We start from the raw sequence: 23,480 nt of genomic DNA, 5'->3' as shown, positions 1-23,480 counted from the left end.
TAATTAGAAATAACCTGATCTGTTTTTGGACAAAAAATTTGCTTTACTTTTCTAAAGGTTAATTATCGCAGTCTCTTTTTATTTAAAGTAGAACACATTTTATTTTTTATTAATTTGACACTTCCTCGTGGAATTGTTTTTTTCAATTTGCTCTTCATTTCTTTACCTTTTTATATTATTTTTTCAACTTTCTCCAAGTTCTTTTTCGACCTCTTCCAACGTTGCTATGGTAACTGTATCGTATTCTCTCTGTATCCCTCTCTTTCCCTATGTCTCTCTGGTGCACCCGCACTTTCCCCCCACTCTAGTGGCTGGTTGGACGGTTGCTATAGAAACAGACTCATTTAAAAGAAGAGCTAAGAAATTATCTTTTTCTCTCACTCTCCCCACTGCGCTTTGCTTTTGCTCCCCTCGCCTCTCCTCTCTTTACTCACCCCTGCGTATCCACCTCCCTCCTTTACCCTCTTGTGCTTTGCCTCAATCACGGGCAAACAGACCTGCTCTTTTATTCTCCTTTGGCCTGTGCTGTTTGTTGTGAATGTGGAAATCATGTGTCCCTTAAATCTTGAAATCCTCGTGGCATGCTTGGTGTGTTTAATAAAAGACGGGTTATGAAGGAAAAGACAGGTATGAATAATACAATTAGACATGACAGAATTTTAATTAGGTGCTTTGGTGTCTGCGCCCCTGTTGACTCACTGTCATGCTGCCTAAACTCAATAAAGACTTCCTTTCATAAGCGGGAATTAGTAAAGATGCTGCAAGGTGCATGTCATATAAGCAAAATGGGATAGATGATACTAATAAGCGATAACCGTAATCTTATCTCCCCTCTGAAACGGTGACAAATCCCAGCCTTTTGTTCACTTCACCTGTGATGCCATAACTTTCTCTATGGCCACAGGGGTGAGACACTGGATGACGTCTCTGCCCACCCTTTTCCTGCCACCGCTTGGAGCTGCTGGCTTATCTCCTCTGCACCCAAGTGTAACAGGCTTCACTGCGAAGAGATAGTGTCACCCCCACCTCCCCTCGCGCACCCTCTCCAGCACCTCACCCAGCTTCGTTCTCGCCTTTCTCCGCCTTTGCCTCATCAAGCCTCAGCGAGTCAAGTGGAGCTGGGGTGTTATCAGTTCCTGATAGTTATCGACTTACATTAAAACATGAGAGGGTAGAGAGGAGGAACACGCAGATAGAAAGGCAGAGGGAGGATGGAAACACAAACAGAGTGGGTGGTGATGGATACCAGCTTTCATCATTCATAATCATGTTGTCCATCTCCATTTTTAAATTGCTGTTGCTGCTTTTTATCACTGTTTAAAATCCACCAAAGCAAAAGACATAAAAGGCATAGAGGGATTTATTGAGAGTTCAAACAGAACAAAAATACGAGAAACTGCTGGAATATCCACGGAACCAAATCCCTTTGTTAAATCTGTGTAGCTTCTGATAAGAGAAAAAAGTTTGGAAATGATAAAATGCACAATATCACAAGTTACTAGTTGCTGTTTAAGATAAAAATGATGTTTTCGTGCATGAAAAAACATAAAATAGGGGTGTCCAAACCTTTCGCAAAGAGGACCAGATTTGGTGGAATGAAAATGAAAACCATTTGGTCTGACATTCTTTGAACCATTTTAATAACATTCAAAGCAAATGGACTAATTATTGAACATTTATTCATTATTCACATGGAAGTGACCTTCATTAGCTGCTTTTCCATTATATTTATGCACAAAACGTTATCAGAATTCTAGAAATGTTGAAAAAACACAATTTTGCAATTACACTTTCAATGAAATCCTAATTATGCAAACAAACACAAACCAACTCACATGATAAGTCATTCAAAAACATGGTGACACGTGGAAACAATACTTTGATTTACAGCAGAAACATTCAAATTTCTGCCACAGCACTATAGCGCTCATCATCAACCGGCCATGGAGCGGCGAGCTCCTACATGTGGGAGGGGTTATGGATGAAGTCATTTAGGGAAATGGTGATTTTACACAGAGGCTGTAGATCCAACAATTCCACCTGACACCCTCAACTTTTGATGAGCTGTGAGATGCTGTGGGACCTCTGGTGGCGCCTGCTGTGCAGCGCCCAATGCAGCCGGTTCCTACCAAGAAGCGCATTGCTATCGCTATCTAACTCATTTAATTCCAGTCTTCAAGTGTTTCTGTTGGAATTTTGCGAAACATGTCAAATTCAATACACCTCAAAAACCACCTCCTCCAGGTGTAAAACCTTAATTTCAATAAATGCTATTTTTTTAAATATTCGTGTTTCCATTAGGGGAATTTTTATCGCAGTCCAATTTGCGCGACTGTATAGTCAATGGAAACGCAGTTAGTGTCAACTTTTCTTTTTCATTTAAGTTAACAGTTTTAAAAATAAGCCGGTAAGACCACACAACAGTGTTGTCACAGGTTTCCGACAGTTTATGACAGAATTTGACAAATGACAATCAAGAAATCGAACATGCAGCGTTTAGGAAACGCTAGAAACCGCTTAACTTGCATCACCTGCCAAAAGTGACGGCCTAACTGTTAAAGTCACAAAGGAACAAAGGCAAAGTAGTAAGTTCTTTGCTTCAATTTAAACCCAGACACTTTTTGATTTTAGAATTCTAACTGATAAACAAAGCTCTTCAATAAAGCTTAAAATTCTAGCAGAATCTAATGAGCCGTTCAGAGTTCTGTCTTAATAATCCTGAGCCAAAGATGAAGCAGGTTTTCTGCCTGGCAACAGCAAATTTGTGTTTTTTTGTTCAAAAGCTAAAACATGAATTTTATTTCCAATTTTAATGTGTTTGTGTGTGATGGGGGGTGGAGTCTAATTTAATTGAACTCCTCCAGGCTTCTGTGTGAAAAAATGTGTATGTGGGCTTCATTTGGCCCACCTACCGGACTTTGGACATGCCTGCTATAGAATATTAACTCTCTAACTAAATTAGTAGAACTGACTACGTTTTCTAGCACATCACTATCGTACATCTCAGACACACACTAGGAGGAGCGTAAAGGCATCTGGGTTGATGTTTCCCCCCCCTTTGGATGAAAGCATTTCCATATGGTCCTAACTTTTCCTGCCTGGAGGTGGATGGCTGAATTTGGACTGGGGTCTCATGGGACCTGATGCAGATTTGCAGGAGTGGGGTGTTGCTGCGGGCTGGAGCAGGTGTTGGAGAAAATAAACTTTTGGTCCCCAGTGTGACATTGACTCTGGCACTTTGTTAACATTAACAAGTGTGACAGAGTCCAGCCATGACTGGGAGGAAGACAAAAGCAGGGTTCTACAACACACCCACAGTCACATTCACACAGGTTTTTCTGGAGCAAACAAATGAATAGGGAAGAAACGATGAAAATGTAATGAGGGTTAAGAAAAGAAGAGCAGAGTTAAGAAAGCAGCCTAATGAAGTGCTCTACCCAGAGAATTTATCTGTCAAATGATGAAAAAAATGTCAAACTTTGGCAGTTGTGGGGGTAGCAGCAGCATGACTCACACACGACTCGCTTCTGACACGAGTCTTTCCTGCTGTTTTCTATTATTTTCATTAAGTTTATGTAGGCTATGGTTAAAAAGAGGTTTCCAGATTTCTTGATTAGACACTAACCGCATGGGTAAGATGCTCCATCTGGAACCAGCTCATCTGTCGGCGTATAAAAGTGTGTTCCACTGAGTTTGACAGTAACCCCGTCCATTAAAGGAGCTTTCTGTGCAAAATCCCTGTAATGTCAGGATTAAGGTTCCAGGTGTGAAGCAGATGTGGTTTGTGTAAACCAGAGTGACATCACAACAAAAAGAGAACAAATAATAATTAATTTGGCAATTTTACCAATTTTCACAACAGAGGTAAAGAAAACTTTTGTTTGAGCGATCTTCACACAAATTCACACCAGGTTAAGTCTGGAACCTCAACCAAAGTTTTGTTGACCTTTGACCTCGGGAAGAGACTGTCATCTTGAATCACCTCTAATACTAGCTGCAAATCTAAACCCCTCCCTAGGAATTTTGACCCATCACCTCCTAACTCCTCGAGCATCATTGGAAAGCTACTTGGGGAAAAAGATTTTTGGTTTTTAGAAGTTTTAGAGGGAAAAATTTATCAGTGAGGGGAGGTCAAAAGGGGGGACTGGGGGGCGGTGAAGTTAAGGGCCAAGTGCAAAGGCAAGAGCCTGCGGGTCACATAATGCAGCTCGCAGCTTTAATTTATGACTATTTCCCTCTAAAACAGTTGTCTGTACTAAACTGGCAAAGTCTTGCCATGTCTCAAAAAGCATGATGCTTTTCAAAAGTGTTTTGTCATGATAGCAGATTATTTTGTGCTATTTAATTCTTAGTACGGTAAAAACAACACACTGACAAGAGCAGTGTTACCAAGAAAAAATAAGGGTTTGTAAGGTTGATCTAAAAGGGTCTTCAATGGCTAATTATCTGTAAAAATGAAACATCAGTAATCTGACAGTACTGAAGTTCCTAACCTGAGTTATTGTTCTTCTGATAAGGGGAAACTGCATCACAGGCTCAGATAAAGAGCACAGACACGCAAAACATGCACACACTTATCCAGCGGCATGCATAATCCAGGCCAAAGACAAAAGGGAAAACCTTGTGATAGCAATCATTTAATGGATCTGATTGATTCAATTCAATGCGCCGGACAATTTCTCATTCTTATTCCTGAAGATGTCTCTGAATGGATTTTATGTGGGAGGCCCATTCAATTGTTCTCCCTCACCAGCGCACGAGCCTCAGATGAGGAAGAGCGAGGGAAAAAAACGCTGGCAGACAAAGAGACGGAGACACATAAACACAAACCACCTCCACGCAGCGCTTATTTGATATCACAACCCTTTTTTCTTGACATTTTTGCTCGTAGAAAAGGAAACCCTTCTATGCTTTTGATACTTTTATGCTTGACACCTGTGTGTTTTTTTCCAATTTGATTTTTTTAAGGAGATTCTCCTTGGAGAGGATGGCCTGCCTCCTTTCTCACTTTTCCTTTCAAAAAGCTGAGGTTTACCTTTTATCACTTTTACGGAATGCAGAGAAAGAAAAATGGCTTTATTTATCCTTGGAGGTCTTAGAACTCAAGTTTCAGGTGTCCAGTGCAGAAAGCTGCTTGAAACAGCAGTGAAAATATGCTGAAAGCATCCAGCAAATCCCAGGCTCTTCCCTCCCAGGAGACTCCATCTATAATAGGCCTGGCTGTTTCCCGGTGCTCCCTTACTGCAACCCTTTCCAAACATAAATCTCAGCTCTCCTGCCCTGCTAGACTACACCTTCACTCCTGTTAGCTCAGAGTCCTCCTCAGCACATCCATGTTTGCTTCTCTGTTCTTCCTTTTCTGCGTTTCTTTTGTTTTCACACTTCATCCCATCTGAAAGCATCTTCAGGCCCTGCACACCATCACATCTTCACACCATCAAATTCAGAACAACCATTTCTGCCATTCTTTTTTTCCATCCATTCTCTCGTTTGAGCTTTGTTCTTTTTCTAATCCTGCAAACCAAACCTGCTTGAACATTTCTCCTCCTCTGTCCGTCTCTTTTCCCATCATTCCCTCTTGTCACTTCTAGTTCTCTGCATGACCTCCTCCCCGTCTCCCTGCAAGCCCACCCATCTACGCCCATTCAGGCTGGCGTGTCAGGAGGAAGGACAGGTGTCAGTCCTAAAAGAGCTTGAGGGTCTCTCGTAGGTTTGGTGACTCTTTGCTCCCACTCAGGACAGACAGAAGGCTGTGCAGATGTGGACTGAGATGTTTCCCATTTTTGTGTCTCTTGATTATTGAGGATGAAGGACAGCAGCTAACTTGAGCAGTATTGATTTATTTTGATTACATCAAGGTATTCTCCTGGTCTACGACGGAGTTTTAGGGCCACGGTGAGGAAAAAAAATTCTGGCCAACGTGTCAACACAAAGTTTCGAGAAAAAACTCGTCGCGTCGAGATAAAAGTCAAAATAAAGTTTCGAGATTAAAGTCACAATGTTGCGCGAGAGAGATTTTATCTCGTAAATTTATGAGAAAAAAACTCGTAAATTTACGAGATTATTGTGGAAGTGAGCATGCAGAGCAGCAGGTGAACGCCGCGCAGCAGCAGAGCAGACCGACTAAACGTAGTTGAACAGGTGAGCTGAATGTTTATTGATAACGTTCCAAATGTCTGGAAGCTCATTTGTTTGATTTACAATTTATTAAAGTTTTATTTATTGACGGGTTGGTTTGCAGGATCTCTGCAGCCCGATGAAGCCGTCGGGTGACCCTGCAGCTGTTTGCTTGAATCCTTTCTTCCTCCACCAAAGACAAGATCTCTATGTTTGTGTGACGCTTCCGTCTGAGGAGCAGCACTTTTTGCCTTTTTCAACGTTGTAATGCTAATATAACAGACTATTTTCATTCATCTTTGTTTTTTAATGATCAAACGGGTCGCTTCATCTGCAGCAGTGGGCGTATGTAACACTGTTTACTTCCGCATTGGTGATCGGATGACAGGTTTATGACGTAATGTGACAGATGAACTTCAGGATATGTGAATGAAAGGGAGAATAAAGGCTGCAGCGGTCCTCTACACCCAAACGTGTCTCTGAGCTCCTTATTTTACATATGAAAGTCCGCTTTACTGACACCGAACCCCGGAAAGACTGCTACACGGAAAATAATCTGATTTTGAGTCGCCAAAAGACTCAGAATCTCTTTGTTTTAAACCTATAATCCGGAAATAAAGCTTCACAAAAGGCTCCATATATTTCATCTTCAAGATAGGCTCCGATAAACGGACAACTGTGTTTTCTCCTTGTTAATCTATGAATTTTTCCCGTAAATTTACGAGTTTTTATCTCCTAATAAAATTACTTTTTTTTGTGGCCATAAAACTCTGTCGTAAACTCTTAAATAAGCCACTAGCTCACTAACATTAGCCATAACACTGAATACTCCTGAAAGACTCAGCTTCACTGCTCTCGTGCAACATTGCGACTTTAATCTCGAAACTTTATTTCGACTTTTATCTCAACACGACGAGTTTTTCCTCGAAACTTTGTTGGCCAGAATTTTTTTTCCTCACCGTGGCCCTAAAACTCCGTCGTACCTGGTCAGATTCCAGAGGACTCCAAAAACTGTAACCTGATATGCAATGAGGATTTAAAAAGTAGTATTCATTTGCATAGTATCCTTTAAAGCACAATTACGGCATAGAAGGTGGAGCAGCTGTTAGCTCTTTGAACCCGTTTCCTTAAGAAAGTAAAAACTTTCTCTTTTTTTAAGGCAGACTATGTCTGACACCCATTTCCTTCCCTGTAATTACTTTACAACAAGCTCAAATTTAAGATATTTCATAGAGTACATTTTCAAAGGTACATCTTTTGTACCATCCAATTAGTGCAACAGAACCGGTGGGTTGCATTTAGCGGCCTTAATGGCCAGTTTTTTCAGGTTTGACTAATCCTGAGGCTGCTTATCCAAGAAATCCTCATCAGTGTTCCCCCATTAGCTAAAAAATCCCCACAGACAGGAAAAGGTTCAGAGGTTTTCTGGGCTGTATAGTCATAGAAAACATTTCTTGGTCTGTTTTTCTTTAGTTCACAGTTTGTTAAATGGGTGTTTGACCTGACCCTCTGCATCTGGTCAACTAAAAAAAGCTGTTCAGCTGAAAGAAAACTGAGATTCACAGAAGTGCTGTTCTTTTTTCATTTTTCTTTATGCCTCTCTTTGAGCCTGAAGCAAAAACATCATAAAGTGACCCAAAAGATGTCTATTTATTTCATGTAGTGAATTTGTTTTCGTTTATTTAGGAAGATTTTGCTCAGCAATGATGACACAGATGAACCTTTATATTTGGAACTAAGTGTTGTGGCTTCATCAATGCCTTTGCGACTGCACATGATGAAAAATCTGATTAACCAATAAAACAGCGCTCACAGGATTTCATTCAAAGGATTCAGATGTATTCTCTGAAGCATGATTGTCTAAAGCAGTTTGATTGGAACAAAGCATGAAATCACAGACAGCTGATGCAGATGGAGAGTGTAATGAGTGGGTCAGTGTCTCAGTCTGGCTGCATCTCTGGCATCAGTTCAGAAACAAACACATTTGGGGAACTCGCAGGATTTATATCTTCCTCAAACCCCACTCTGATAAAAAAAAGTGTTTTCAGTGTTTATAACATGTGCTTGTTTCTGATGATGGAGGACATACGATTAGAAAATTAAGCAGAAAATTGCATTTCCGAGTATTTCTTTATTCAAATCACTGTGAATCAGGAGCAGACGAAAAACTGACATTTAAAAAAGATTGTGGCGTTAAAAAAAAAGATGTTGGGTGGACCAAAAGCTCCCTGTTCCGCTCCATTGCTGGCAATTTTTGTTGCACCATTAGGGGTTTGAGGGGCTGTAAGATAGCGGAAGAGCATGTAAAAAGATGGGTGATGGGAAGTGGGGAAGGGCTTGCTCCACGCCAATGGTCTCATCCACATCTCAGAGGTGAACTTCAATAGATCTACTGCCGCTCTGCAGAAACTATGTCCTAGAAAATGATACAGATCTTTTTTTTTTACCTAAAAATTAAAAGAAATAGTTTAGAAAATAGTTTAAAAGATGATCGGAGTGAGACTTTAAGCATATCAAACAAGTGTGAGTGATAGATGTGTTTCCTTATCTTCATTGTCAACATCCTGGTGTGTTTCAATACATTTCCCTACATCTTTACATGCTGTAGCTGCAAAAGCGTTTCTGAATTCACCGTCAGACTTCTGCCTGTGAGTTTGTCTGTTGTTTGATGATTCAGAGAAGAATTACACTTCTAAAGGGCGAAACAGCAGGGGGCTTTTCATACAAACTGACTGTGCTAAGTCAGAGGAAGGGGAGGGATTCAACATTTTCGGGGTTCTTTAAAGACTAGCAGCAATCCAAATAGTAATTTGGCTAAGAAAACATCCTTAGATATAGATTTCTTCAACCGTTTTGGAGAAGTCTGGGAGAGAGGTGAAGCATTTCATGAATTTCAAACAAGTTTGTGGCTTGAAGGACACCTTGAGAGACTTTTCTGTGGATTCCCAGATGCCTCTGCAGCTCATTTTAGGTGTAAATCTTTTGCTGATGTCAAACATTAAACTTTTATGGTCCAGCTGGGGTGCTGGAGAAATGAGCACTGAGGCCAACTGGGCTCTATCTTTCTTTTGCCTGTTTTTGCTTCCTGAGCTCTCCTGCTCTGCCTCTGTTTATCCTCAAACATCCCCTCTTGTCAACAGATTAAGCCTGAGCCCGCTGTCTCTGAGTGTCTTCATCTCTCCCTGCCTCCATCTCTCTGTCTTTCGGCCTGTCTCTTTACATCTGAGACTCTGCTCTGTTCTTGTGACGGGAGAAAAGAGGGGGAGAGAAATGGGAGAAAAAGAAAGGGTATATGTGCAAGTGTGAGGAGTTAGATGGGACAGGTGCTGGCGGTGCAGGAACGGCTGCTCTCGCCCTGTTTGCATGATCAGGCTGCGAAAACGTTCAGCTCAAGCAAAACTGCTGTTCAGGAATCAACTGGAGCTTCATCGCCTGTGGCCAGACCAGAGCTGGTAGCATAGTGGCAGTTTGCTATACTTCAGACGCACATACTGGGACAAATGGTAATTACTGGGGCCCACACAAGAGCGGTCAACCACACCGAGCTGTAGTGGGTCTGCGATGGGAAGCCAGGCACACCACGGCGCAGAACAGTAAATCAGGCTCCTCAGACACAAGCAGTTTGAGCTGTCAGCAGCAGAAAGCAGGCAACAGACACCTGGAAGAGTCCAAACAGGCTAAACACACATCAGACTGCAGCTGCTGCATGTAGGCGACAGATTCACGCTGATCACATTTACAGGCTTACACCAGCTCAGCAAGAGACGCTGCTGCTCTGCTCTGTTCTTCTTCTGCCCTTGCTCCGCTCTCTGCTGCTCAGCTGCTCGGCTCTTTTGTTTAGTTCCTGTCTGCCTTTTGGTTGGATTCTGGAATCTTTGCCATCATAGCTTGGCTTAGTTTTGGCTGAACTGCTAGACCCCAGCCTTAAATGTTTTTTATTTTTTATTTTTTGTGTATCCCTCCTTCATGTGCATCAGACTGAAAACACAAAGTCTAATTGTTCTCCAGCCAAAGGTGGTCAGCTCTGCTGCAGCCGGAGAGCTCCTCTTGACTCTCTTGTCTGAGAAGATCATCGTCTGTGCTTCATCACACCGGCAGCCTGCGGCACCAGGGACCCAGGTGCTGAGGCAGGTATAAGAGGCACGCGCTCACACGCACACACGCGCTCACACGCACACACAAAAAAACATCTAACTGCTCTGCCTCAATTAATCACCTGTGTCTTGACCATCCCCAAACACAGACCCACTGTGGCTAAGGTGTGTGTGCCCAGAGAGGGCGATCTATCAAGGTGATCGATAAACAGGGACATTAATATTAGTAATGGCTCTCGTCTCCACTTCAGTGAATATGTCTCCTTCTTTAAGGTGAAATATGATTTTCTGCTTTGGCACCTGAAGGCTTGCAGCAGGGCCGCGGGCACGTGCACGCGCACTGAAGACTCTACCTGCATGCTAAGATCCGGATCCAGTTTTCTCTGTGCCCCATCACCCCCCCCCCACACACACACACACATACACACACATCCACGGACACACTGACTTTCTCTCTCTAGGGACATTTGCGCTGTTCTCCACTTTCACTGCGCGCACATTGTTACCAACAGCGCGCACGTGTCTGGCGCGTGCGTGCGTCATGCGTGGGGAAAATTGATCCGATGTGAGTCCTGTTAAAGCCCAGCGACCGGACTGTGCGCTGGATCCTCGCATCATCAATCATCCCCGGCTGGCAGGTTATGCGCAAAGATTGGGCTTTTTGCGTGCCCGAGTGGACCCACACTGCGCTCAAATCGTGTCAACCGAATCTGTCCACTCATGCGTTTCAAAGGTCACGTCAAAGCAATGTCGTGTGCAGATGCTCCACATCTCTGCGGAGAAAATGTGCTTGAAGAGGGATGATGAGGGCTGCGCGTCTGCCTGCGCCGTTTGGCTTCTCCTCCAGCGGGGCAAAGACCCCAAAAGCGCCGCGACTCTTTCCTAAAGAAAGTCATCAAAATGCCCAAAGAGCATAGATTTCTGCCAGCATTTTTACACACACACAAAAGCAATTAGCGATTAGTTCTTGCAGGAAAAGCACTATAGTCCAGAAGTGGCGGCGCAGACAGGAGGAGACCCGCAAAGCGCGCCGGAACCGCAAAAACTGACACAACACAAAGAGCAAACAGTTCTGACAAACTTTCCTCCATCACCTGAGCTCACATCAGCTCTGCTCCTTTAACTCACCTGGGTTTAAAGTGATGACCAAAGTTATGATCCACAAGGCTGGCATGGTTCAGCCACGCGCGTTCACTCTGCTCCCCTCGGCTCCGTTCCCCCCATCAACTCCTCCCGAGCGGCTGGATGTGGCTGGAATCCTCTCTGAGTCATGGGAGTGAAGAAAGACTAATCTAAAGCAAGAAACACCCCATGTCTCCCAATAATCTCTATTTCTTCTTTGGTTTTCTCGCTTTTACAACTGTTTCAGATGTTCGTTTTCCTTTTTCTTTCTTTGTTTTGTTTCATGTGTCTGCCTGACTCCTTTTTCCACTCTACGCTGAATATTCCCAATAAAACGGACCAGAATTCCTCTTGCTCTTTCTCTCTCTGCCCCCCTCCCCTTAGACAACCCACCCCCTCCCTCATGCGCTCCAGCCCCCCCCCGCTCCAAATCCCTGTTTTAGACTCCGCAGAGGGGAGGGGGGCGCCACAGCGGCCGCAGCCAGAACTGCGCTTCAGACGAAAAGTGATTTCATTTCCATCCCTCCCGCAGCACTTCACATATTACTGAGATGTTCTGCCGCGGCGCGGGGATTTTCCGCTTTATGGATGGACTTTTCTAACAAACACAACAAGAAACAAGACACAGGACTCTTATGAAACCAAACAAGGTCAAACAGAAGGACAGCTTTGAAAGGGACCTGAGTTCAAACCCATTATAGATTTGAAATTTTATTCAAGAAAAGAGAACCGTTTTTTTTTATTTGTTTGGTTTTTATCATCCTGAAACCAAACACAACACTTTGATATTCTTACTATGGGACTGGGCCTATATAGTAACTGTCTTCTAATAGTAACAAAACGTTACTTTCACTGTCACGGTTTAAAGAAGCACTCTGATGCAAATGGAGTTTTTGGGGTTTGTCATAGGGCTGCGTATCACCAATCATTTCTAGAACTGATTCCAATCACCAGAACCTGGATAGATTCAATTTGCAATCATTTCAATCCACTTCAACTTTGAATTTACACATTTAGACATATTTGTATAGAAATACATGAATAATCTATGTATGATTTAACCCTTGTGCTATCCTAGGCACTTTAACATTGGGAGTTGGGTCATCTAGACCCACTAGACAGTGCTCTGAACCTTTTTTCTTCAATGATTTGTGATCTTCACTGGTGTCCATGGATTACATGAAATCTTTCCACCTTTATCCACCTTTGTCATGGTAGGGAGAACACGTCAATGTGAGGGGGGGGGGTCATCTAAGATAGAACAAGGGTTGAAGATATTAATCGGATACAGTTCACATACTTTAAAATGTATAATAATAAACCACAGAGATTGTTAATACCATACATTGTTACATGGTTTCTTAAAAAGAGAAGCTCCAACAAAAATGGGCAAATCATCATGTTTTGTCTCTCCTGGAGAGCGGTTCAGGTTGGCCACTAGGTGGAGCTTTAGCATTGCAATTTATTGCAGAAGATTTAAGCAAAAAAAACTTCTTCAGACTGCAAATGGTTACTTTAAAAGTATTTCCATCAGAATATTCCTGGCTGTGAGTATATTAAAGCTGTTCATTTAGTCAGCAATGTATGTTTAGGTCAAACAAGTATTAGCGTTAGCCGTCCTATGAGAAATTCCATTATACGTTAGCATTAAGCTAGCAGTTTTTGGCATTACTGCTGTTATGCGTTAGATCACCGGAAAAAGAAAAGCATAAAAGGTTGATCTCTACTTTTATAGATCAATTCAGATCTATTAATCGATTTTATCAACTCAGCCCTATTGTTTAGACATATTTTTTGGGGCATTTTTGTCGTGATGGAGGTTGATAGAAAATTAACCTGAAAATTGCATTTTCGCATATTTCTTTATTTAAATCGTTGTGAATGAAGGTGAAAAGATAAAAGAAGGATTTTGGAAAAAGGGCCTATTTTTGACGTAGAAAAACCGTTGGGTGGGTTGAAGTCTACCTCCTCTGCTCCATTCTGATGCTTCCACTTGGAGACAAATAGATCCATGAAGGTCTTTGTTTTCCTCGTCTGAGCTGGAATCTGCATCTAAACTGTACGATTGGATAGCTCCAGTGTTGCTCACCATTTTTGTTGCTCCTGTAGTGTTGGGTTGGGGTTGTGAGTGGCTGTGTACTAACAGGAGAGTGTAAACAAGGGGATGAAGGGAAATGAGGGCAGGCTTACTCTGCGCCAACAGTCCTGCCTCAGACTCAGACAAGAATTTCTAATGAACTTCTGCTTCTCTGCTGAAACCATGTCCTAGAAAAGAACTTTTTTTTCTGTGATTTTGGCTGAAACAGCATAATTACAATGAAAAAACACTGGAAACCCTTTGAAAATAGGTCAAAGATAATCAGAGTGGGACTTTAAGGTAACCTGTCTATTATTGTAGGGTTATGTTTTTAACAAAACAAAACAGGCAAAAACCACTTGGATTAATTTAGTATAGACTCATTTTTAAATATCATCAAACAATTGGTGTATATTTATGTTATTTATCTTCTCACAATCATCCTAAAACCTCCTCCCTCGTCTATCGCGCTTGTTTACTGCGCAGCCTCAAGAAGGTGGTTACGTTTGAATGAAGTGCCATGGTTTTGATGTGCAGGCTCCTCCCACACAGCCTCCCTGATATCATGATGCTACTCCTCGCCAGCTCAATCATCCTCTGCTGCTCCGCCTCACCTTGACCCTCCCTCTGACCCCATGCTCCTAATGATGCTCCTCTTCATGAAGAGGACGGTGGTGATGGTGGAGTCGATAGCAGCAGCCAATCGTGTCTGAGAAGGTTGGAGACATTTCTATCCAAACATTTTGATATATAGAAGAAAGACATAGGCTGTTAATTTGATTACATATGCTCATGTTAAATCAGGTATGCCTTGTTGTCAGGACAACAGCCTCTTTGTTTCAGGAAGACTTTATAAAATTTCCATCCTCGTGTTTTTTACCTTAACAATTTCAAGAAATAGATTTCCCTTCAAATTAGTTTTTGTTAGAAGGTAGCATCGGACAAAAGGATGTGATAAAAGGATTTCTTTTTAACACAATTTTTCCATAAGGGAGACACAAATTTCTTTGTATTTTCACTTTCCCTCAAACTCAAAGGAGCAAATGTTTGTTTTGTGGATGTCTGATGGACTTTTCACGCATGTACCACTGATGTATGACTTTTATTTTGCTTATACGGCGCACATACCCCTTTCAAATCATGAATCACTAATGTATTGAATATAAACAGCCCAATAATCACACACGGTTTGTGTTCTATGTTGATTTATGTGTTCTTTGCCTGGTTTATTTGTACTTCTTCCGTGGTTTTAAAGTGGTTCATTGGTGATACATCTGTGAAAATCTCTCCCGTTTTCCACGTATATTCATTTAGGACTAATTTTCATCTGTGCAGTATTGACAGCATGTAGGTAGTGGATGTGTGACACGGCCTTTGGGCAAAGGGAGCTGCAGAGCTTGGGCGGGTGGCTGAGAAAAGGGGGGGATCTTTGATGACCCTGCTGAAGCTGAGACAAGCAGACGATGATGGACGGAATGATCTTATCTGCAGTGCGTCTCACTGACCACTGTCAAAAAACTGCAAGAACAAGTTCCGTTCCAAACATCGTGAAACAGTTTTGGAGTTCGCAATTCTTTTTTTTTTTTTTTTTCACAAAATTCTTTTGTTTTTAAAGTCCCCCTCCGATGAAAATCCCGTTTTTTTTTCAGACTTTGACATGTACTTGTGGCATTTTTCTTATGAAAGTGAACAAATGTAATAAGAAATCCTTCCATTTGTGCATTTTGGAGTATTTCTCCTTTTAAATTGCTGTCAATCAAACTGTCGCAAAGATGCTGGGTTTGACTTAATGAGCAAATGTGATGACACAACGGTCCAGGAGCGCATGGACGTTGCACAAGCTCCCTGATTTGCCCCCCCCCATCCAGCGTCCATGAGCTTAGGAGCGGCAGAAGAGAAGATACACATTGCTGCTTTTCCTGCGCGCAATTTAAGTGCGTCCAAGGCTGGACTTTGTTGTTGGCTGCACTTTTAAACTTAAAGTTCCAATCGTGTTCTCCGTTTGTATGTACCGAGTTTGAAGGCTTGCTGTCCTGCATTAACCAGATAGAGTATAAATAAAAACAAATTAGGTCAGGGAACCTTTTTATTATTGCCTCCATAAAAATAAGATAAATATTATGAAGTTCAGAAGGCCCGAGCAGGCTGGCTCCCCATCCAGCAGCTGGTCTCAGTCTGGTCGCCAGCTCACCTCCTGGGAGCCGCCACAGTGCTCGGGGTCGCTCCAGCTCCATGGGCCCTGCAACAGGCTGTCCAGGGTGTACCCGTCTTTGCCCAACAGTAGCCGGGACGGGTACAGATGGGCGATTTGGTTCAGACGGGTACAAAATTGCACCGCATCGCTGAAATAGTGCCCATCACACCACTCAGATCGCGCCGCTGGACCTCAGATGGCGTCTGTACCATTGGCCTAACATTGAAATGGTCAATAGTACAGACGCCATTCTCTGCCACTAATTGTGTTTGGTGTGAACGCAGCTGAACTGTAACCCGTAATCCTAAACTTAACCCTTCCTCTGGGTCAATGCAGCCCAGAATAAAGTTCTGCATTGGCCGCATGTATTTAGAAAATAACGTGTGAATAGTCACTTTCTTTATGGTATTTCCTGGAATTTGCTGTGTAGCTTAATTTAACAATCTGCTGCTGCAATGTAGCCTAAATTCTAATGTCATTCAAAGCATTTTTCATGGACTAATCAAATTAATCTGTCGTTTTCATCAGGCAAAATAGCAAAATATTATAAATTGTAGCATAAATTGGAATGTTTTGCATTATAATAGCTTAACTCATATGTGTTTTTATTGTTAATATTTAAAAAGTACAACAATTTCTTTACAGGATTTCTTGAAACAGTTTTGGTTTAGTTGCATCATTTATCTTTTTATATTCTCAGCAGCAACACGATTTCATCAGACACAGCAACATTCTGCAGCACATAGAAAATAAGAAATACTCTTCATTAAAAAAGATCTATCATCTACGGCATAAGTTACAGGTAAAAGACCGGATTATTTGATGCTGATCATGTTTTCTTTTTGTTTGTTTTTATTGTAATAAAGGGCACATTAATACCTGCTTAGATGACTAAGAAGGAGATTTCTTTATCGTCACTTAAGCCTCATTGTAAGCATGCAAGCAGTTTTCACAAATAAGAAATAAATAAGAGAAACAGACAAATAAAACTCAAGTCTGCAGTTTCTTGACTCCATAAATGGAGACTGTCGGTTTTTATAAGAAATATAAATTTGAGGCAAACATTAAAGGAAATTGTAATACATTCATGGAATTAATGATCAGTGATGAGTTTGAGAACAGCTTGTTCTGATTTATTTGAGTGCACTGCCCTCTGCTGGACATCTGTCGTAATAGCCATAAAAGTTAAACTTTTTAAATATTTAAAATCTGCTAAAAAAACTACCACAAATCAGACTAGTCGTGAGCCTGGATACTCCTGAAAAAACATCATTTAAAAAAGGAAAACTTAAAAGATTTTATTTCATGAGAACATTTTTATTAAATCACTCTTAAATAAATGTGATTTTTTTTCTTCCCACCAAAACAAATAGTAGTAAATGAACTATTACCAAATAATTTGCTTTAATGCATATGTCAGAGCTTTTGAAAAGTAATTTTTATATCCATGAAACGACGGCAGGTTTTCCTAAGAATCTACAGTGTTTGTGAATAAATTTAGCCTAATAGACCGCTGTTCACAAGACAAAAAACAAAAACAGGAAACAGATGAAAATAACCCAAATGAATATTTATTGAAGTCAACAATTGAACTGATCGTCTAAAAAAAACAGAAAAGAAAATAAAGCAGGAACAAATGCTTTGTGGACAAAACAGCCAATAGAAGCAAAACCCACCACAGCATGTGTGGGCGGGTCTCACATGACATCATCCGTCATTTTACAAATTAACACACATGACAGCACTATTCCCGTGGGTTATGGATATTTACTAGAAAGGAAGACTTTTCATTCAAAAAGACCAAAAAAAACCCAACATTTTATTAGTCATGGAAATAAGAAACATTTATGTGTATGCAACACACATAAAGAGTGTCTCCAGAGTCTGTTTAGGTCACACACTTCACACTCGTACACAAACACACATTCACACACATATGTACAAATATTCACAGACGCCATGCCTGCTGTGCATATCCAAATATGTGTGTGGATGTGTTTGTATCCCACGTGTGTACCAAAGTGTGCACGGATGCATGTCAGAGTCTCCTGTAAAGGCAATGCTATATACATGAAAGGATTCTAAAACGGCCGTTGAGACAATGAAATATGCAAAAAAACTACATTTCTAACATTCAAATTTTGCAGAATCTAACTTTAAGGAAATGAGAGGGTTGAGAAATGAAAGCGACACACTGAAGATTATGCACAACTTTTACAAAACCTGATTTAAAAAATAGATTGGCTCTACAAAAAGAAAAGATATGAGTGTCTGCCTGATGAGCGTCAGAGTCAGCCGCATGTGGAGGGAGGAGAAGCCAAAGCTGCTGTTTGCTGGCATCTGGTGACAAACGGCCATCACTGCACTGATGTGTCCCAGCTCAGCCACCACCCAATGTGGCTTTCATGTTTGCAGTAGCAGAGGGAAAGCAAAAATCAAAGGAGTCCGCTTTGGTTGTTTGCCTTGGAAGTTGTTTGGGGACGACTGCACTTTTGAGAAGGCGCAGCTGGATTAAACTGGGGCACGGCTCATGTTTGCAGATTAGAGGACGGCTGGGAGGTCTGCTGGGCAGACCGCCGCTCCTGTCTCAGGGGAGGAGCTTCTTATCTCCAGAAATATCTACAGTAGTTTCAAACCCTTCTCATGCAAGCTACATGCTAGCACATCGAATAAGACAAAGGACAGGACACGAAATCACAGGCAACTACAGGTCCATCAACTTTTATTAGACGACACTTCTGTTGAGAATGAGGCAGGTCCTCCATTCTTCATTCACAGAGAAGTTAGACTGAGGCTAAATACAATTCATCGCTTACATCTTTGAAGTGAGCCGCTGGCTCAGTGAGACAAAGCCTGTTCTCTGGTCTGCAGACATGAGACGAATAAAACGCTGAAGGGGGACATAAGCAGTGTTGTGATTTCTTCTTCACTAAAAACGTCCAATAAAGATCGTAAACTCTCGCCGCCTCTGCATCCTGTTGAGGAAGCCGCCTCTGCTGAAAGTGCGTGAGGTTTTTCACACGGTGGCTGCTGCTGAACGTTGACCTAACATGCAGCCGAGGCTGGAGGAGATTCCTGAAAGTACAAAGCCCACCAGGAAAGGCCTCAGCTTTGAATCTGTAGCGAGGGGACGTCTCGAAAACTCCCTAAACACTGCATCATCATCTTATGCAGGGAATTAGCCATTGTGGAATCCAGGCAGCAGCTCGTGGGTATGGGTCTGAAGGAAAAGAAAGAAGGGAAAGCAGCTGACCCGACTTCAGATCCCAGAACAGAATCACTAGATGATAAGCCTTCTAGCTGCGCTACTTGTTTTCAAAGCAGCAGGTAGCAGTTAAGGACAATGTGGGGAAACAAACAAAATCCCTGATCAATTGGAAAGGTTGGAAAAATGATTACAGACAGAGCGGGACTGACAGAGGTGAAGGGATTCCTTTCCAAAAGCCTCCCACAGAGCTCCATCGGCTACCATCCAGAGATGCTAAATCCTAAATAAACAAAGATGGGCGAGGAGAGTCGACATCGATTCGGAGATGGTGATGCGGAGGAGAGGAGAAAAAAGGTGAAGGTGGATTGGGACGCAGACGGGTTGATTGATTAAACCATGAAAGAGGCGGATGCGAAGCAGAGAGGAGAAGAGGGCATTTAGGCTCCTAAATGACTTTCTTCAGCTAGCTCAGCCCAGACCGGGAACAATGCCTGCCAAACCAAACCTTGGCACGTGCACAGTCCACCATCCAGTACCTCTCAGTTCGATTGCAATCAATTCCACCGGGCTCAGTGGCGATCGCACGGAAAAGGCAGGCTCCCAACTCTGAGAAAACAGTTCATTTAAGGGAATCTTTTGTAAAGCTGGTAAATGAGTTTCATAGCTACAAATTTCCTTTTGTTTTTACCCAACAACATTTGATAGAATTCACATGGGCGGTCCTGTCTAACCTTGAGTGGAAAACGCTCCCTGTCCTGAAGCGGCAAACATGCCAGCTTTTTAGAGGACGTCTATGATGTCACTACTCAGCGAATTTAGCGCCAAGCCTCCAAGAACAGTGGTCTGTTGCCGGGCAGAAAAAGGGTGAAGGTGAAAGCTAGATTCAGCAGAGCACTACAAACTCCATGAAAAGACTGGGACACCTTTCAGAGTTTCTGTCCTTTCAGCTCCTGCTACACTGTAATGTTTGTCGGGTCTGACGGGCGACTCAACACGATGCACAGGATCAAGCCCCACAAAATCAACACACACATTTGAAATCAGGATTATGGAGTTTGTGACAGAAAAACCATCAGACACTGTAAACCGTTAACACTGACAGTAACACAGAGACGCTGCAGAGAGAGAGAGAACAAAGGGCAAATCAAACTTGAAAAACATCCTTCATTCAGTACAAATATTTGCAGATAAGGTTAGTTTTTATCGCAACATCATAGTTGTTAAATTTACAATTTTCCCCCAGATATTGATATTTTCGACTGCATGTCCACGCATGTCATAGAAACAGGCAGGCTTTTTTAGAGTATATGCGTTACTACTGTCAGTAACAGGATGAATGAAAGAGGAAAGAGAGAGACAGAGTGTGTATTTACAGCACACCAAACATTTTTCGTCTTGTAAAAAGAATGCTATATAATTTATGTATATATATATATATATATACTGTATATATATAAGTATTTATTCATATGCTTGGCTGCACAAGGTGGGAATGCTATTTTTGCACCAGTATTGGAGGTTTTTAAGAGAGGAAAAATCTTTGCACCTGGATTTAGAGGTCAAATTGAATTCTAAAAGTAAGAAATTTAGTTTGTGAGTCAAAATTGTTGTTTAGACAGAGTTGTGTCTTGTTCTGAGACGAAAAGGATGAGTCAGGTTTGGTAGAAATGTCAGAAAAAGAAGGTGTGGAGGCTGAAGAAAGGAAACATTGTGAGGAAATGTCGGAATGTGACTTACAATTTCTGTTTTCGCAGCACGTAAGAGAAGGACGCTTGTGTGACAATGTGATAATGAGTCAAAATCAAGTTAGTAGAAAGTCTGGGTCTGTTCATCTGAGCGTCTACAAGCATCAAGTCTGTGTGAAAACACTGGTTTGTTCAAAATTTGACGTGTGTCTGTGTGTGTGTGTGTTTTAAATTCAGTTCATCCGAATGTCAGTGCAAATTCTCTCTTCCCTGTATCAAACCAAAGAGGGTAGTTGAAGCTCATGTCTTTATCCCACCCACAGTTCCTCCCCTCCCCCCCACCATCCCTCAGACAGAACCGAAGAGAAAACAAACAGAGCTTTGTTTCTTTCCTTCACTCCACCCCTACTTCTCCTCTGCTGCTCCAGCATCTTTTCTTTTCCTCCAGCGTTTTCGTCCTTTGACTAGATGAAGTACTCCTTCTTGTCGTCCGCTCCAGAGTGGCCTCCCTCGGCGTTGATGATAGCCGTGTCAGCGTCAGGGGCGTCGTCCGAGCCCTTGGCTTCGTGGGTCAGATACGTCCCTGTGGCACAAGATTGACGAAGAGCGCCAGTGAGCAGCAGACAGACAGAGAGGGCAGTCGATGCGTTAAAGTAAACCTCTGGAAGTGGTAAAGCCTGGGAGCTCTGACAGCTTTATGGAAGGAACATTTCTGTGGGACACTTTTTCTTTAAGCCCAGAGATAACCAGCCTTCTTAACACCTTTGGGAGTTATGCAAAAATAAAAGGATAAAAGGAATTTATAAACAATCCAATTCTCCTTTTTATTAGAGATCATTAACTAAGCAAACATTTGTATTACTTAATATGATGAAATTACAGAAACATTCTTACACAAAAAATAACATTTATTAAAGATTTGCTCCAATGAAATCCATGTTTTTGTTTTTTTCTGATAATGGAGGACATTCACTAAGAAAGTTAAGCCCAAAATTGCTTATCTGAGTATTTCTTGATTCAAACTGTAAAAATGGGGCAGACAACAAAAGGCCATTGGAAAAAGCTTGTAGTTCTTAAAAAACAAACTAAAATCGGCGAGCCAAGCACTTCCTGCTCTGCTCCATTCTGATGCATCCACCTGCAGACAAATAAATCCATGAACGGCTTTGTTTTCCTGTCTGAGCTGGAATCTGGACCTGAACTTTATGGCTGGATGACTCCAATGTTGCTTGCCATGTTTTTGCACCAGTAATGTTAGGTTGGCTGTAAGCTAGTGGGAGACAATGGCTGCGGTTACATGGACAAAAGTAATTGGAATAAACACCTAGTTATAATCAGATGTAGTTTTTCTGCGACCATGTACACAGCTACAACTCAAAGGTGAACTTCCCATGAACTACTCTATAGAAACTATGTCTTATAAAACGACAATTTAAAAAAAAAAATCATTTTGGATAAAAACGGCAACCATGATTTAAAGACAGCTGGGAACACTTTAAAAATAGATCAAAAGATTATGGGAGTGGAACTTTAAAGAAGCAGATAAAGCACAACAGAGGGGCCAAAGTCATCCGCTCATCTTCTTTTCCTGCTTTTGAGCCGGCCATGGGGTTGCTGGAGCCTATCCCAGCTACACCAGGGCAAGGGTGGGGTTCCCACTGGACAGTTCGCCCATCCCATCAAAGGGCCACACTCCTATTCACAGCTATAAGACAATATTAAAAGTCATCAGTCCACCTTTGAAGCATGTTTTCAGAGGAGGAAACCAGAGTGTCTGGAGAAAACCCACGCATGCTCGAGGGGAACATGCAAACTCCACACGGAACACGGAAAAGACCCTGCTGGGATTTGAACCAAGACCTTCTAGTGGTGAGGGGAGAGTGCTAACCATCAAATTACCATCCACACATTCTAAATCATAAAAGCAGGTTATTAAGAGAAGATCTGATGGTTTCAAGAGTTAATGTCCTCACACAGTTTGAGTAAAAAAACGAAAGCAAAAAGCCGGCCTCTCCTGGATCCAGGTTTCATTTCAGGACCCAGTTGACCCGTCTGATCTTTTTTTTAAATCTGACTGCTGTGTAAATGTGATGGAAGGCAGACATGCACTGGGGGGCCAGCCCATCCCGTGCTTAAAAAACAAGAACAAAAAGCTCCAAAGAATTTTTAAACAAACAGGAAGTCTATGCAGGGAGGCAAGGATTGGGGTTACAGCACATCTATGTGTTTGTTGGTTCCTGTTCAAAGAGGAGCAGCAGAGCTCCACAAGGCTGTCAAGGTCAAAGGGCATTTTGAGTGACTCCACAGTAGGTCACAGCAATCCAGTAGTGATTCAATCATTGGTTGGAGCATTTTCAAATTGGAGAATTAGAAATATAACTTTATTATGTCAAATCACATCTCAATTACTTACTATTTACTATTGTTGCAAGTTCCTAACTTTTTTTTTTTTTATTACAGTGGACTCAAGAGAACCATTTCCATTTTTTAAAATCCCCTTGCCTAATTCGGTCTAAGAATTTACAAGAAATAAAGTCCCATACATTTTCTTCTAAAATAAAAATCTACAATTAAAAAAAGTTTTCTTAGTGACTAGCTGAAATATGTAAGAATTTACCACTTCTGGAAGTCATTTTACTGTAAAGATGTGCACTGACAATAAAATTGAAACAAATCTAATATATTTTTTTATCGGCTGTCCTATCTAGGCAGTGAAATGCTACTCCCAGCTTCCTTCCATTAGCTCTGAATGCATGGATGGGAGTAATGGGAGTTTTTGTATGAAAAAATCTACACTTTGAAACCTGAGTAAGACTCAAGAGATAAGGCTACATTAGCAAGTCAGTTAGTTAATCATCTTTCTTGACAGGAAGCTCTTAAGATTCAATCATCTGGATCCAAGTCCTGCATTTGGCCACCCGTCTACAAAAGAGGGATGAGCTGTGAAACCTCGACTTTGATGGAACCAAATAAAAGATGATAG

The 23,480-nt window shown here is 41.8% G+C and overlaps 2 protein-coding genes across 8 annotated transcripts in view; both read right to left on the bottom strand.

Moving 5' to 3' along the window:
* The window catches only part of LOC101167736 (kin of IRRE-like protein 1), a 99,518-nt gene extending 87,822 nt beyond the window's left edge, over window positions 1-11,696 (bottom strand). For both annotated transcript variants that reach the window (XM_011486003.3, XM_011486004.3), the window contains exon 1: window positions 11,340-11,696. In XM_011486003.3, coding sequence (XP_011484305.1) covers window positions 11,340-11,385 — 46 coding nt within the window. In that variant the 5' untranslated portion in view covers window positions 11,386-11,696. The remainder of the gene's footprint in view (window positions 1-11,339) is intronic.
* Window positions 11,697-17,153: 5,457 nt separating this feature from the next.
* Window positions 17,154-23,480, bottom strand: part of cadm3 (cell adhesion molecule 3) — a 121,326-nt gene continuing 114,999 nt past the window's right edge. For all 6 annotated transcript variants that reach the window (XM_023964905.1, XM_023964906.1, XM_023964907.1 and 3 more), the window contains one exon: window positions 17,154-21,080. In XM_023964905.1, coding sequence (XP_023820673.1) covers window positions 20,962-21,080 — 119 coding nt within the window. In that variant the 3' untranslated portion in view covers window positions 17,154-20,961. The remainder of the gene's footprint in view (window positions 21,081-23,480) is intronic.

The sequence above is a fragment of the Oryzias latipes genome, chromosome 17 (assembly GCF_002234675.1).
Source record: "Oryzias latipes chromosome 17, ASM223467v1".
Taxonomy (NCBI): Eukaryota; Metazoa; Chordata; class Actinopteri; order Beloniformes; family Adrianichthyidae; genus Oryzias; species Oryzias latipes.
The sequence above is the reverse complement of the archived record's forward strand: the minus strand, read 5'-3'. Positions and strand labels throughout refer to the sequence as shown.